Raw genomic sequence first — 17,497 nt, 5'->3', positions numbered from 1 at the left:
GGCAAGAAACCAAGAAAAATTAGAAAGAAGATAAGAGAAAGAAAAAAAGAGAGAGAGACATTATTTAACAGGGATTATAATGGGCCAAGCACTGAGTCCATTTGTTTCTTTCTTGCTCGTGTTACTATTAGTCATGAGGCGTGCTCTCAAATTTCCTTCAACTCAATAAGGGAGATCAGAAAGGTGGCCTAAGGACACGCAGCAAAAAGTGACAAGCTGGTGTGTGTGTATGGGGGGGGGGGGGGAACCATCATTTAGTGACTCTCTGTGGTGGATGAAGCTACTCCTGTCTGTGCCTCTTACAAGGTACCCAAGATTTCCAGGCATGACACCCCATGGTCAGACTCACTAGTCTTGGAGGACCTATGGTGAGGCTACAGGCAGCTACTGATCCACTCAGTCAGGGAGAGGCTCAGATCCCTAACCCAGCAACAGAGGTCAGGTAGACGGAGGGGCTGTGGGAGAAGCTAAACTCACCCACATCTGTGATTTATTCTTCCTTCAAGTTTTGTACTTCTGCTCCTTGCTTGGGACCTTTTGTCCCCTAAGAATCTTGGGTTACAGTCTTTAGAACCTTTTGGTGAGTAACTCAAAACTCATTACCTGCCACCACCACCACCCCCCATTCTACTTCGGAGGGCTAGCCCTTTTAGAGGGCGAGGCCTTCCCTGCTTCACATGGACTGGTGAAACTGACTTGAGAAAACTGTTTAGCTGCCTTCATTTCTCTTTACCTTGTAGGCAAGGATGGATTTCCTAATGTTCTCATAGCAGTCAGAATGCATTCTTTAAGGAAAAATAACTTCTCAGAGACATACTGAAGATACCTGTTTTTTAGGAATCTCTTTTATCTGAGAGACAGCTTACAGCACGAATACTGCACTACAACCTCAGTCCCTCTTCACTCCTGTCCTCTCCATGTCTCTGTTGATAAATGGTCCGGTGTCCCGATTCCTCATCTGACAATTGAGGCAATGAGAGGTTAAATGCCTGCCCACTGGCGGCAGCTGAAATAAGAGTAAGACTCGATTGTCCTGACCGAATATGAGGTTCATTTTCCCCTCTTTCTTAAGGCCAAATTGCTACCTCAATGACTACCTTTAGCCTTCAATCCTTTGGCTGTTAAAACAGGTCATTCCATATCTATAAAAGGTGGGTGCTTTTAGAGTTGAGATTTTATTATCTTAGAAATCAGAGCCCTCGGTGCTTAAGGCATTCAAATGCTTTAAACACTTAGCCCCCACCCCAGATTAGGGAGCAGTTCTCAGGCAGGGTGGACTGGCTATGGGTGAGCTCCGCTCCAAGAAGCAGTGGAAAAGGAAAACATGAGTCCCTCCGTAACCTACAGTGTGACTCCAGCAGACAAATCTGCAGCAGAAAATATTTCCAGATCCAAGTGGGTCCAACAGAAGAAGGTTTCTAAAAGTCAGGCAATGCTTTTATTTCACTGCATGTATTTTTCTCTCTGTTGCCTCTCGTGGATTTTCAATTGATCAGAATTATCATCTCCACGAGAAATGAAAATATTTTCTCCATCATTATTTATTTATTTATTTATTTGGAGACTAGGTTTTACTATGTAGCCCGGAATGTCCTGGAACTCATTATGTAAACCAGGCTGGCCACCGACTCAGAGATTTGTCTGCCTCTGCCTCCCAAGTGCAGGGGTTAAAGGCATGAGTCGTCACCACCACACCATGCAACACGTGGAAATTATTTAGAAATTATTAGAAAGTGTTATTTGCAAGGGGCAGGGGAGTAGTCTTCAGTGATGCTTGGATACTCTGCATTTAGCCTTCCAAGCCTTGATAGAGACCGAAGAGAGCTGAAGCATCAGACTCAGCTGCCTGCTTGACAGGAAGACATCACTTACGGTAAGAACACTCTCCTTGTGCTATTCAGTTTCTGAATGTAAGCCAGTAGGCACTCATTCTGATGAAAACCTGCATTGATTATCACCTCCATTTTCTGGTCATGACATTTCAGAAGGGTTCTCAGTAATCTCTAGTTCTGATACAGAGTTGTATATGCTGATTAGGTACTGGATAGGAACAAAGCCTTTTCCTAACTAGTGAGTGAGGTGTGGTTAGAAATGCCCCGGCGTGTTTATACTCTCTCACCTCCTCACTCTGTCTGAGAACACCATTCGAGAAAGACTGAGAACTTCCCAGGATAAGAAGGACGGCCCCACCCAAACAGATTTTGTTTGGAGTCATAGATAGAAACTGACAAGAGTGGCCACCCTGTTTGTGAGGCACCTGTTTGGTCTCACCTACAAGTAACTCAGATGCCAACAATTATTAGTTCAGCCTTGGAAATGGCCTGTGAATACACATTCTCACGTTTGAGCTAAGATTATACTTAGAGTGCTTCCTGATGTGAGATTTCATTCTAAAAATGGAGCAGGCTGCTGTGTAGCTTCCACAACGAACAGTGGGTTCAGGTTGGGTTATTTTTACAGTCAACTGGATGAAAAGGTGTAACCGGATGTGCTAGGAAAAGGACTTCAAGTTTTGAGAAGCAATTGTGTTTCTATCATTTCGGTTCCAGAATTTGATGCAAACAGAGCAAATTAATATTTCCGTAATGTACATGGTATTTCAGGAAGAAAGTATTTGACAGAATGAATTTGATTTATTTTTAAAGCTTGATATGTGTGTTTGTGTGTGTGTAATGTGTGTATGATTTTACACAAAATATTAGCATATTAGAAAGAGGATAAAATCTTCATATTTCAAATCATGTTTCAGTATTAAAATATTTAATGTCAGTTTTAGTTCCACTAAAACCATTAAAGAGGAAGGCCAACCATAGTTTAATTGCTAGGATAATTTTGTTTAGTAGAAACATTTAGGTTTGAGAAAATTTAGTTTTTATACACTAGAGGTGTGGTTTTGTATAGTATGCATGGCTGCCAGTTTCAACCTGTGTCTGGCCACTATTTGAACTTGATGTTCCAGAATCTTGGTAGTATTACTACATGAAACTATGTGAAAACTTGGGTCTATTTTCCTGTTCTGGTGCATAACTCCTATACAGTGCTATCAATAAGATGTTCCATGGGCCACCAAATGTGAATTTATTTTTACTGCATGGAAAAATATTATATTCTTGTGCCAGTGGGATGTCCATCAGTTTGTGAGCAATATGCTCCTGGCTTGGTTAAATTCTTTTTCCAAGTGTTTAATGTCACACAGCAGTCTGAGGTGCTTTAGCTCTGTGTTTCTCTTAGCTTTACTTTTTGAGAAAAATAATTAATGTTCTGTTGATTGAGTTCTCATCTCTCCTCTGGCTTTTGTTACGTTGATCTTTTTGGAAACACTTGCTCAGGCACTGGGAGAGAGAAAACGAAAATGGGCCTCTTCTTTCAGATAAATGGTACCAGCCCTCTTGCCTGCTTATACTTTTCGTTAGCCATTTTGAATCTTTTATTTTGGGGGGTTCTCATTTCCCCCGGGACAGTATTATCTAAAATGGAAGACAAAAATGAAGACTCATGAAATCTGAGAGAAGATCCCGCCATAAGGAAAACGGTCTGGGCTAAGGGTAATGATGTCACTCAGTATTACTGTGAATTTGTGTCATTGCTGCAAGAGAAATTTAGATTCATTTCAGTAACTAGGGATGGGCTTCTATTTCACTATTCCAAAATGTACTCATATGTTTGAGTGAAAACTCTCACTGGAGAAGCGTTTCTGATAATGAACTGGAACACTTCCCCACCTGGACTTCATTTCCAGAATTATATTTTTGAAATGTTTGACCTTAGTACTAGAAGTCACCTAAGGACATACTTTACAGAACGGCACTGCCACTCTCCAGTAAGTTTTCTTGGACAGATAGTATCTGAGACTATCATTTCCTCTAATAAAAACCTTAAATGTTCTAATCAGCTGGCTGTGTGTAGTGGGCAATTTTCTAGCTACAGACATAATTTGAACACTTACTTTCTTCTCTCTCTCTCTCTCTCTCTCTCTCTCTCTCTCTCTCTCTTTACTTTTAATAATGTGTATTGATTGAGTTGATTGTGTTCTTAATGTGAATGGGATATATGCATACCATGTGTGGTCCTAGTATGTGGATGGATTGATCATACCTTTTTATAGGGTGAAACACCCAGAAACTTCCTGTAATGTAGACATGACTTTCATTGCCTATGAACTCCTTCAGCATTCTACTCAATCCTGCTGTTCATCTTCAAATATTTTTTTTTCTATTTCAAACACATTTCTGTTATCTTTAAACAACTCATTTGGAATGCTAGGTAGTGCAATCATAATCTTTAGCGCAGCTGAGAAAAATTCTTATGCAAAATTTCTATGCAAGGGTATGTTAATTCTTCTTCATTGAATTGCACACAGAAGACAACATTTGGGAAGTATCATAGATCTCCCCTTTTGGCAAATCAATATAACTTATTGATGCAATGCTGAAATAGCATAGCATTGGCAAAGGTACCTGCTGGTTTTGTAGCCCTGGTAGGATCCCTCCCAACCCTGTGCCTCAATCCCTACATCCTGCTTCTTGTTCTATAAAATGGAAATAATTTGCTTGCATACATAAGGTAAATTTACCCCACCTAAGACTGCTATGAGGTATGAGTTAATATATGTGAAGTACTTAGAATAGAACCCTTGGTCAACACTAGTTAGTCTTGCAGTTACTCATAGCCATGAACACAGACCCTGTCGGCAGTACTCAACTGTGACCAGAGACTAGGAAAGTCTCTGTGCATATGCAAGCTATTTTTTTCTCCATGTGTATTGACTCATTAATGGCTCTTTAGGAAACCAATAGATAGCTTCGACTAGAAGGAAAATGCCATAGTCATTCTGAAATCGTGGTTAATAACGCAGCCTTTATTTGCTGAGTTCACCGTGGGACCTAAGAACAAAGAGCCAAAGAGCGTTCCTTACTATGAGTGCTTTAAAGTGGCCTCTGGGGTTGTTTGGTTAACGCACTTCTAAAGGTTTTACGTGTTCCCTGAGTGATGTCCCTGCTAACACCACACTTCAGGTCTCCCTTAATTCTCACTGTATTTGGTTTCCTTCGCATTCTTTGGTGAGGAACGGCCGTTCTGACACCAATAAGTGTAAGATGAAAGAGGTTGTCTGGCTTATCATTTCTCTGCTGATTTGCTTTGCAGCTTGCGGTTCCCCACAATGATGAATGGACGCGATTCGCCCGGACCCTGGTGGAGATCCGCGCCAACAGGGCTGACAGCGAGGAGGAAGGTGCCGTTGAGTTAGCTGCCTAGATGTGCCCACCGTGGTACCCGTCCTTTCATGCTAGAACTCAGTCTGCAATCAAGGCCCCCGTGCAGTGTTTTGTGTCCCTTCTGTATCACTATCCCCATGGCATCTTGTGTGCCATATTGTGCAGTGTTTCCCTGTATTCTCCACGTGTACCTACTCACCCGAAATCCACCAATGCATTTCTACCTTTGTGTCCCTGTCTCAAAAACAAATGGGGGAGGGAACCCTTAGGGGTTTAGTTGTTGCCTTTTAACTACTTGGTAGCTGTATTTAATAGCTGGAAACCTCTGGTTGAATTTGTGCTTACATGTACTTCTGGCGTAGTCCTATTAAATCCATATGAAGCCAGATATGATTGGGTACAGATGTGGCGTGCCTCATGATATGGTACAGGGCCAAAGGCTTGCGATGTGGTGTTTTACATGGTGATTCACATTATGAATGGATTTACTACAAGAACATTGCTGCTCCTTATTTATTGTAACGCGCTGCATGGAACATATTTATTTGAAAGCATTAAAATAAACGATCTTAGAGCATGAGCGTAATGAGAGGACTCTATTTTCTCTACTGCTGCCGAGGTTACATTAAGTTCCAAATAACAATTACAGTATGCCGGTTCCACCGAGAGCACGAAGTCTTTAGAGGTTTGTTGCAGTGAACGGAATGAATTTTAATGCCTATTATTTCTATGTACTTGAACAATATTTCAAATATAGTTGACCATTGATACTTGTCATCCAAACTAGCACAGCCCTACAAAAGTCTGTGGTTCCTAAATATGACCCCAGTATTACCCATAAAATGTTCCAACTAGGTCTGTATCACTGTGGGTAAATATTTTGCTTAGCAGAAAACCTGACATGAGGTTTGCTTTGTCAAGGGATTCGAGAGATGCGTGAAAACCATGTTAAAAACTGAACACGACTTTTTAGGCAGCCAACCTGGTGGGCTTAAATCAAGACTCTTAGTTGTATTTTTTTTTTATAAGGCTACTTAGGTATGTGTGTTGTTTTGTTTTTTACTGTTGTTTGGTTGGTTTTTAGGGGTAGACACTCCCTTGCCACTTCACCAAAGCCACCAAGTTTAAAAACAATGTCAAATGGTAGAATAAGAAAGGACAGGTTGAAACAAACGCAGTATGTTCTACTAATGTGTGGTTTTAAATACACACTAGAAATTATGCTAATTACTATTAAACTAGAGACTGCACCTATAAGCAGCTTTAATCATGCTTTATCTCATGGGTTATCTTATTGCTAGAGAGAGTAAAAATAAATTATAGATAAATAATTTTAAAATTAGCTTGTTAATAGGCTTTTGATATTTTAAGAAGAAAACTTCCATCCACACATTCTTGGTAGGGGTTCCTTGAACTAATTTTTTTTTTTTTAAATATTTTTAAGATGTAATATATTTTCCTCCAAGTGCTTTATACTACCTAAATAATTAAATTCCCTTACAAACAGAAATTAACATTTTATAGATTAAAAATGATTGTCTTCTTCTGTGTATATTTAAACATAGTGGGTAGAAGTATGAAGACAAACATTTGAAAATGTCAGCAAATTTTCTGTTTTGTAAAAGAAAGTTTTAATTTAGCAATATAGAGATTGCTCTTTAGATATTATGAAAATATGACAGCATATTTATGCGAAGCTAAGCCAAAATGCCACTATGACAATGTGATGAGGCACAAGACAAAAACATCTATCTAAAAACAATTTTGCTAAAATCTGGTGACCTGACATCTATTGGGACTCATACAGTAGAAGGAGAGAAGTGACTCCCACATGTTGTCTTCTCTCTCTCTCTCTCTCTCTCTCTCTCTCTCTCTCTCTCTCTCTCACGCATACATGCATACAATCAAATAAATGTAAACAGTTTAAATTATAAAAGCAATCTAGGAACAAAAAAAATGGACAAAAGCTCTCAGGCATACACAAAACCATCATTAAGAATAAATCAGAGCTGGGCGGTGGTGGCGCACGCCTTTAATCCCAGCACTTGGGAGGCAGAGACAGGCGGATTTCTGAGTTCGAGGCCAGCCTGGTCTACAGAGTGAGTTCCAGGACAGCCAGGGCTACACAGAGAAACCCTGTCTCGAAAAACAAAACAAAACAAAACAAAACAAACAAACAAAAACCCAAGAATAAATCAAAAGTCTAGGTTGTGACTGAAGACCAATCTCTGAATGTTTCCTGTGAAAGGCAACAAGTCAGAGACACTTCTGAGGAGCACATTTGATGATTCATGTTAAAGTCCTTATTGATCTCCTGAGACTGCCACCTCTCTATGTCCTCAGACCCTGTGTTGAGTGGCTATTGACCTCATGTGATTGACAGAATAAGGGGACACTTTGAGGAGAATAATATTCAAGGTGAACCTTTGCTCCACATCTATGAGAATCTGTTGTAATCCAAAGTGCTAGGCTGGACATGGTGGCACATAGTCTTAAATCCCAGCACTCAGGAGACAGAAACAGGAAGATCTCTTTGAGTTTTGAGGCCAGCCTGGTGTACATAGGGAGTTCCAGGCCAGGACACTGAAAAGAGACTCTGTCTCAAAACAAACAAACAACAAAACAAAATCAAATACCCAAAGAACAAACAAAAATCCAAAACAACAATAAAAACCAACCACAACTAATAGCTGTCCCCTCTGATACATGGTAATGGGGTATTTGGCTGAACAGTGACTGTGCAACAGTGAATTCAATAGCCATTAATCCGAAAAGCCAAGTCCCTCAGCAGTCTCAATCCAAGCACTGATAGCTTGGAACTCCCTAGAGTCACTGGTAATGAGAGTTCCATTAGGATGCCAAAGAAGTAGGAGTCCCATGTCCATGGCTGATCTCAGCAGAATGCTCACTGCTTTTTCCTCAGACCTCTTTCTAGCTAGACTTCGTGTTGGAAGATGCTACCTACTTTGAGAGTAGGTCTTTCTTCTTCAGTTGACCCTCTCTGGGAACACCATTACAGGTACTCCCAGGGATGTGTCCCCCTAGGTAATTCTAAATCTTAATGAATGTCAACAGGCTCTCACATGTGCCACTGGTAATATGAAGCTAAGAGATGAATTCAAAGAAAATTTAGGGACCTGCTACTTCAGTGAATTTGTTTGGGATCTTCAACCCTCCCAGTGGTTAGGAGCATACTGATATTTCCCCTAACATAAAGGCGAAAGTGCTAATATTTAAAACTCTCACCACATAGAGGAAAAACCAACAGCACAAGGTCCTGTAGAAAAGGATTCCTTTGCCATAAGATATGACTATGCCATGCATTTAGATGTCCTACTGTAAGTTAAGCTCTATTGGCCCCACTGGATCACAGTTAGAACCGCAAGCCATTTGCAATATAGAAATTGTGATCACAATCAAAGAGTTTGAGAAGCAAGTAACCTAAGAGCCAATGTTGGCCAACAGAATCTCACTAGTTCCCCTCCCCCGTGCTTGCATGGGTGATCATATGTGGGGTTAAGGAAAGTTCTGTATGACTAGCAGTAAGAAAAGGAAACACATCAGAGCTTGGTGTAAATATAGGTTGGCTCAATTCATAGAGGAAAGTTAGACATGGATGACAGCCACATATTAAAGCCATCTTCTGGACTTTGAAAGACAGTACATATTAAAAACAAAACTTTCCCATAGATCAGAGATTTGGGCTGTACAAGCTGTCATCCACAAACATGAATCTATGGGGGCAATTACACATTCAAACCACTTTGAGTGGGTGGAGAAAGGGCTAGAGTTCATGTGCCTATGGCCAACCTACCTCCAGCTCTGTCATAGTTTCTGCAGTAGCAACCACCCCTTACCTTTCAGTCCATCTCTTTTCAGAATAGCCACAAGGGCTGTGTTGCTCAAACACAGAGGTCACCAGAATACGCAGTGGGAAGGTCCAAATCCTTATAATGGTCTATATTCCTAGATGATTTGACTTTGACCTTAGGTGTTGGTTACAGTTTTTTTTTGTTTTGTTTTGTTTTTGTTTTTTGTTTGTTTGTTCTTTCCTTGCTGGGATGAAACACCTGAACAATGCAACCTGAGGACTGGTTTATTTTAGCTCCTGGTTGAAGAGACACAGTCCATGATAGGGAAGGCATGGTCATGGTGGTTGAAGGGTGAGGTGACTGGTCACATGGTCTAAAGTCAGGAAGCAAAGAGTGGACAGGAAGTGGGGCCAGCTATACAATCAAATGGCCAGCTTCAATACCCACCTTCACTAGAGCCTCTCCTCCTCCTAAAGTTTCTGCAACTTTCCAAAACAGCACCACCAGCTGGTGACCAAGTGTTTGAACATATGACCCTCTGGTGAACATCTCACAATCGAACCAGGTCCTCTATGGTCTTATCCCGGTGTGATCTTTACTACCCTACTCAAGTTGCATGGGTTTGCTCATTCTTACAGACACACAACCAGTCATAGGGCCTCTGCAGCAACTGTTGAGAACACTGAATTTATCAATCTTCATGAACACATTCTGAAGTTCAAGCCTTTAATTAAGGTCATTCTTCTGACTGACTGATTTTTCAATTAACTTTTTAATCCGTGAGAGCCGCACATCCCTCAAGGCCTGAGGTCAATGTCAATATGAAAAGCTATAGCCTGGAAGAGCAATAATAGCAAAAATAATAAAATGGGCTGCAATTCCTCATCAGAGACAGAATTAAAATGAGAAAAGAATGATCATTTTTTTACAGTTTAGTGCATAAAATGAATAAATATCAAAAATTTGATCATCAACTTTTTTAAAGTTAAAGATGATTAAAATACTTATTTTTGTGAGTATGAGTATTGCCTGCATATATGTATGTACCATGTGTATACCCAATGCCTACAGAAGGCAGAAGAAACCGAGAACTGGAGGTTCATGACTGTTGTGAGCCACAATTTGGGTGCTGTGAGCCAAAGGTAGGTCCTCTGCAAGAGTAGCAAATGCTCATGAGACATCCATCCAGAACAAGACAGCCCTCCTCTTATGTTTGAAGATAGGGTTCCACTATGTAGCCCTGGCTTGTCTGGCACCCACTATACAAAACAGACTAACCCCAGTGTTTAACCTCCTCCCATACCTCTGACTCCCATGTGCTGGGGATTAATGCCTGGCTTTATTCAACAACTTTTAATAATTATCTTCACAATGTTTAAAAGGCTAAACCATGGTTTTGAATCTGGTTACCTAATCCTTTGGCTTTTCCATTTTTATTTATGTACTTTGAAGTTGTTGCTAGATACATAGGTTATATTCTCTTGGTAAGCTGACATGTTTATCTGACATACGAGAACTGAACTCAACACTTTGTGCAAGTCAAACATGGAGCAGGGCAACCCTTAACCCTTTATATTAGTTACTGGGTTAGTGTCCTGTCATTTCAGCCTGAAGGACTCACTCTACTGTTTGCTTCTTTGCATATATGCTAGTCACATGTGCTTGCCTTACCTCTGTAGGATTGCCATAGTTTCCTCTTTATCTTTGATGAATTTTTTTATTATTATTATTTTTAATCAAAAATGGAACTTTCGTCGACAGATTCTTTTGTTTGTTTTAGCACTTGAAATGTCTCAGACAAGGCTGGGGAGATGGCTCAGTTGGTAAAGTGCTTATAAGCACAAGTGTAAGGTCATAGGTTTGAATCCCCAGAACCCATGTGAAGCTGGGTGAGGTAGTGTGTAACCCCAGTGTTCCTATGGTAAGATAGGAAGCAGATACAAGAGAAACCTTGTACGTTCACAGGCTAGGTAACCTGGCATACCAGAAGAAGCAAGATTGTCCAGTGACCTGTAACCATATCCACACATCCATGAGCACACACACACACACACACAGAGAGAGAGAGAGAGAGAGAGAGAGAGAGAGAGAGAGATTTTCTAGGGTAGGGGCTGTGGGGTAATATCTCAGACCATTGCCTGTTGCCCACCCAGTTTCCTCTACTTTCTTGACATTATTTATAATTTCTGTCTTAATGGTTTTGTTGCTAGTTTCACAACTATCTATCTTTTGGGGTCTTTCTATTAATTTTTTTTACTTGGTTGTGGCTTTTCTTGTCTTTAAGATTTTAAAAATGCTCTTATTCCTTTAGGTCTTGCTTTTGTGTTCTGGCAGTTAATACTTGAAGATTGTGAAGTCCTTGGGAGGATCATGTTTTGGCTTTATTAGGAACAGTGTAGTGACTGTTGTCAGTAGCCTAATTTAGCTGTTCACTGGACACTCTTCTGAGATGTCTACTTGGTGTGCTGTGTAGGCTGAGGACTTTCCTGTGACTTTCAGTGCTGAAATTCCTTCTTCTCGGGGAGCTCCAGAATTTTCACTCTTTCCTGGTTTCTGTGATTCTCTCCAAAGGTTCTTTTCACATATAGCTGGATTGGTACTTGGCCCAAAGCTGGAGACACCTCTGTAATGCCCACAGCCGTCTCTAGGATGGGCTCCTTTGTCTCTCAGATTTTAGCCCACTTAGTTTCTTTGATTTCTATCTGTTCAGTCAATCAGGGAGACTCATGGCGGTCTCTGAGATCTTCTATTCTGCACCTAGAGTAGAAAGTGCCTCACGTGACAAGCTAAAGCAGTGATAGTGTCACACCCTAAAGTCTCTTTCTTTCCCACCTACCAGCTCCTTGAGGAGCTCTTTATCCCATAGTTCTGTTACATTCTGGGTTTTCCAACTATTCCAAATCTATATATATTGTAAGATACAACTTTCAAAGAAGAAAACAAAGGTGAAATCAATGTCTCACAGAAGCCGAAACTGATCAAATTTACACTGATGACATTGGTAACTCATTTAAAAATATGCAAACACTTTACAGATGAAAAATAGAAGGTATCAGTTAGGGCATAATGGTGCCAAATGTCATTGTCATAAATCAGCCAGATATGTATAGAGAGGATTAGGAAATGTAGCCACTATTTAATCCCAGCACTTGGGAGGCAGAGGCAGGCGGATTTCTGAGTTCGAGGCCAGCCTGGTCTACAGAGTGAATTCCAGGACAGCCAGGACTACACAGAGAAACCCTGTCTCGAAAAACAAAAAACAAAAAAACCAAAAAACAAAAAAAAAAGGAAATGTAGCCATTCAACTAAGATTCTTCCTAAATTAAACAAAAGGGAAAAATTGTAAGCCTTAACTTCAAAGGGACAAAACTGATGGTGTCTCTGCACCCACGGTCACAAGCAAACTGAATACAAAGGAAAAGAAGATTATAGACTTTCTAAATGGATAAAGGGTAGGCTAAAGTTTCAGGATAAGCTTAACCTGAATTTTTAGTTAGGAAGAGGCATCCAGTGCCCAGCATGGCAGAACAGAGCCCCAACTGAACTGGAGAGGCTGGGTTTCCATAGCAATAGAACTGGCTTCACTTCTCTCTGTAGAAGGAAAAAAATAAGTACCTGGACTCCTGCTAATGATTCTGGCTTCTCTTCTTCCTCTCCTCCTCTGACTTTCTGATTTTATAAAAACAGAGCATCAGCCTAGTGTCACAATGAGACTCTCTCAAATGACAACAATCATCAGAGGCAGATTCTTAAAGGCTGGAGAGATGGCTCAGAGGCCGAGAGCACTGTGGCTCTTGCAGAGGATCTGAATTTGCCTCTCAGCATTGACAAGGTGACTGGATGGTAACTGATGACTATTAACTCCTGTTCTAGAAGATCTGATGCCCTCTTCCAGCCTCGGAGGGCACTAGGAATGTATATGTGACACAGACACATATCCAGTCAAAATACCCATACACATAAAATAAAACATGTTTTGAAAGCAACCTTGAAGAAATTAAAGACATAAATTCTCAGAATATAATAGCATATATCACATTGTGTAGGACTTAAGTGCAAAATTCTGCTTCAGAACAGTCTAAACACACAAGAGTGAAAGTATGACATCTTAATGTTACTTTTTCCCAACAAGAAAATGTTGCAAGTCTTTGGAGTGGTTCCTTGGTCACATTTATGTGAGAATGGGTGAGACAGAATGTTTTTTTAAACTTGAGGGGGTAGTAGGAACCCTCTTGAGCATATACAGTATGGCTTTCTTTTCATTAGTATGAGAGGAATCTCATGACCAAAACCATTGAAGCATCATCCCCCACATTCTGGAAATTGTCTCAATTCCCTCCAGACACTGAGGCAAAGTATCCACAGATATTTACTTTTAACGTAGTTTTCCATTATTTCCAACCCTTGACAAAAAAAAAATGGCATTTTCTAATTAAGAGATTTTGAAGACGATCCAGTTCCGTTTGGTTGATATCACGTTGCACTCTAACCTTTTGTAAACTTACCTCTGCTTTTTTCCACATTACCTTCCAACTTTACTCCCGTGGGGCAAATGCTTCAAGTTTACCTCCTCAGTCCTCTTTACTGACTTTAATAGGCTGTAAAACTGTTTAAGAGGAACCTCAAAAGACTGCCTCAGGATTCACCTGGTCCTCAAGTCCTGGAATTCTTTGAGGTAGCAAATGCACTTGGTAAGACAAACAATCAGAGATCGCACTTCCCCCTTCCTTGAAGGTGGGCACGGTTCCTCTGGTAGTGAGAATTGGCCACCCTGGGCACACTGTCCTAAGACCTTTCTGCACCAAGTTTTACAAAGAAACCTTTCTAGAGGAGGCCTTTAGGCAACCAGACTCAAACCTGGGCTCCATCACTGTGGTGCCTGAGCAATAAGACACTTATTGCTGGTCTCTGTCTCCTCATTTATAACATGGTAAAAACAATACCTCTTCAAGGACCAGGAAGACTTAATAAAATCATGACTGGCATGTGACAGCTCCTGTTTAATGAGTCCTTATAAGTCAGAGAACCCTGTCCTCTAAGAGTCGTGTGCGTGTGCACGAGACAGTTGCAAGAGCTAAGACTGGCAGCTTTGGGGACAGCAGTGGGATACGTGCCTTTAATGGTTGTTACTCTCAACTAGTTTTTTTTGTATCTTATTGTAGAAGTCTGTTTTAAGAATTTGCATCAACCTTAAAATCACCATATTAACTCTTCCACCCTTGAAGAGTGTCACACTGAAACAACTGTAGGCACCCAAAGCCTTGGTGGCCAGAGCAGAATAAGGGGAGGCGTGTCTGTGACCCAGAAGTTGGTCTGAGACAAGCACAATTGCTGTGTCTTCCTAATTTTCTTCCAAGAGTTATTCAAGGGGACTGTGGTTTTGCCTTAAGCAAAACCCCTTTAACAGCCCAGCATCTCAAAGCAAACAACATTATTTTATTAGGTATCCCAGAAGATGAAAGCAAGCGCTCCATTTAGACTCTTCTCAGGCAATTAATGCATTAGCTAAAGACAAACCTCTCTGAAAATAAACCCACTGTTCTCAGGAGCATCCCATAGATTTGAGAAACAGACAGCAAGCTTCAAATGTGTATCCACTGATAAGAGAAACAATTCACAACCCACTTCAAGCCCAAGGTAACATTCAAGATTTTTAAAACTACAGTTTAATGTTCACAATGTCCCGGGAATTTAAATCCATCTTCAAGCTTATGTGCTACTTCCTGACTCATAGGAACAAATTACTAATAATTAAAACCTGTTTTACAGCTATGTTGATTTAATAAGATTAACTTATGATTTCTAAAGAAAGTGTTTGATACTCACGACTGTATCAGTTGGTCTTCATTTCTGGTTTTAACACTAGCAGCAAAAAGGCCCTGTAAAGGACAGAGTGGAAGCCAGCCTGATGGTGCTGCCTTTGTCTCCATTCTGATGGCTCAGCCTATATCCCCAGTCTGATGGCACAACCTATGTCCCCAGTCTGATGGCACAACCTATGTCCCCAATCTGATGGCACAACCTATGTCTCCAGTCTGATGGTACAGCCTGTATTTCTAGGTATTTGGTTGGTTGAGAGTGATGGATTAACTTGGACAACTTGGAAAGACCATGATTCAAAATAAAAGAAAAGTAAGAAGGGCTGGGGACCTGGGGACACAGCTCAGTGACATGACATTTTATCCAATGCCACATGGTTTAATTCTTTAGTATTATAACAAAAAAAAAAAAAAAAAAAAAAAAAACCCACAAAATAAGAGACACAGTGGAGGAAAAAACATTTATTAAAAATCCACCAATTTGACTGTTCATCCATGCATACTTCAAAATGGTAACTTTAAATGTTCATGATCCAGACGGTCTCTTTCTTACAAGAGAGCCCCGTTTAGGTCTCAAGGGAGACGCTGCCACTCTTCCGAAAAACCCATGGGGATGCTGGTAGGTATCCGAGACATGAAGAAGCAGGCAATTTTGTGAGTACATTTTGTCTTAATACCAAAGGCTGAACCTTTTGGAGAAAACTGTGTCCCATCTGCCCGTTCCTCCAGGTAAAACAAAAGGCACACACCCCTTTGTGGAAGACGCTTGTGGAAAGAACATTTTAGAGAGAGCTCTGGAAAAATCCACATCCTGAAAGCATTTGATTACCCAGAATTGAAAATGGGATTTTACTCAGTGGCAAGACTACAAACTCATCTATACAAGTCTGGCTTCTGTGGTCAGAGGCACACGAGGGTTTGGAGGGAAGGTTAATTTGGAAGGCAGATAAACCAGGGCCTAAGACAGACTCAACAAATATTACCATTGAAGTGCTCTCATCCTTGCACCTGAAGCTTCCCAACATGCTGTGCACTCCGAATACACAGTCTGAGGAGGTTGCAGACAGTTTCAAGCACAATTTGTTTCCCGTTTTTATTCCCTGCACACCGAGTTATGTGCTGCTAAACATTTCCAGAAGACTGTCAAAATGTAGGCATCCCGAGGTTTACACAGGCCACACCATTAAATAACATATAAGCACGAAGATTTAAACATTGTTTTCCAGCAATGCTAAATATTTTAGCTAAGTAAAAACTGAAGCTTGAAATGCAATAAGCATTTAAACGACTCTTTTTTCTGTGCCAGAATTCTTACTTTTCCCTGTGCGACCCTGGCTGCTGGGATTAAGGCGACCCCAGGGAGTTCAGCAAATGGCTGTGGGTTATGAGGTGCAGCAGGGGCTTGGCGACAGCGCGCCACCCAGCTTCAAGAAAACCCAGCCACGACTGGAACCCAAGAACCAGTGTGTTCACTCTGTGGTCAGCTTCGCATTTTCTCTTCTCCTTGGAAAAAAATTAAAAAGGCTGCTACGAAAAGCAGGCCCGTCTCCCCCGCCTCCCAAGTAATCACAAGCTGGGCCAAGCACAGAGCTGCAAGGATCCAGGGCTCTCCACTAGGGAAGGCATGGAAGCATACAGGAGTGACATGCCTACTGTGCCTCTCCCTTAAGAAGGGACACGGTCCAGGGACCAACTGCAGCAATGACAGAAGCCATGCCGATCCAAACATACTGTGTGTGCTGTCACTTTAGGGAGAAGAAAAACCCAGAACAAATTTCACGTGGTTCTTACCGCATGGTGATTGCAGTCCAATTCTGGGCCTGTTACAGGCATGCCACCCACAGAGCAGAAGTCATGGAAATTAGGCCTCCTTCAAAGGCTCTCAAGTCACTGCCTCTCCAACAGAAAAAGTCAAGGATTTCAAAGAAACAGGGACAGTGGGATCCTATCTCCTATCAGCTCTTGGGCCTCTGGTTTCTTCTTGTTGTTTTTCATTCACTCACTCATTCATTCATTCATTCACTTTACATCCCAGTATCAATCCCCCTCTCTTCCAAGTCACCCCCCTCATAGCTCCTTCCCCAGTGTAGAATCACGCTCAGTCCCACATAAGTCTAAGTAGAACCAAGATGCTCTCTCATCAAAACCAACAGTTCATAAAGAAATGGATGGACTATGCTTTTTAAGCGATCTGGGTCAGTGGTTTTATTTCCATCAAAATCTGATCTTCTGTAAAATTTCCAACAGGGGTCAAAGGGGAATGCGTGGACTCAGGAGCTTCCTTCCACACTCTGAAGTCCAAAGCTGGAACACTGGGTATTATACCATCTTCAAACTAGTACCTGTAGTAGATGCCACATTATGTGATGGGAAAATCACTCCTTCATAAAACAGACATTTCCTATTTCTGGTAAAGATCCACACCATTAACAGGCATGCAAATCAAAAACTTGTGGATGATGTTGACGCTTTTCCAGCTTTAATAGAACTGCAGGGACTGGGACGGAAACCTTCAGGGACGAAGCACATTCACAAAACTCTAGTAGATCAACCAGCATCGTCTTTAGGCGATGACTGCTGTTGACAGTAACCACAAATTCTTAACATTAACTTTTTTTTCCCCAAAGTCATCACAATGAGGTTAAGAAGG

The 17,497-nt window shown here is 41.1% G+C and overlaps 1 protein-coding gene across 6 annotated transcripts in view; it reads left to right on the top strand.

Moving 5' to 3' along the window:
* Positions 1–5,796, top strand: part of Dync1i1 (dynein cytoplasmic 1 intermediate chain 1) — a 302,775-nt gene extending 296,979 nt beyond the window's left edge. For all 6 annotated transcript variants that reach the window (XM_034519246.2, XM_034519242.1, XM_034519247.2 and 3 more), the window contains one exon: positions 5,146–5,796. In XM_034519246.2, coding sequence (XP_034375137.1) covers positions 5,146–5,256 — 111 coding nt within the window. In that variant the 3' untranslated portion in view covers positions 5,257–5,796. The remainder of the gene's footprint in view (positions 1–5,145) is intronic.
* Positions 5,797–17,497: the final 11,701 nt, after the last annotated feature.

The sequence above is a fragment of the Arvicanthis niloticus genome, chromosome 15 (genome assembly GCF_011762505.2).
Source record: "Arvicanthis niloticus isolate mArvNil1 chromosome 15, mArvNil1.pat.X, whole genome shotgun sequence".
Lineage (NCBI taxonomy): Eukaryota > Metazoa > Chordata > Mammalia > Rodentia > Muridae > Arvicanthis > Arvicanthis niloticus.
This window is presented reverse-complemented; position numbering and strand designations above follow the sequence as displayed.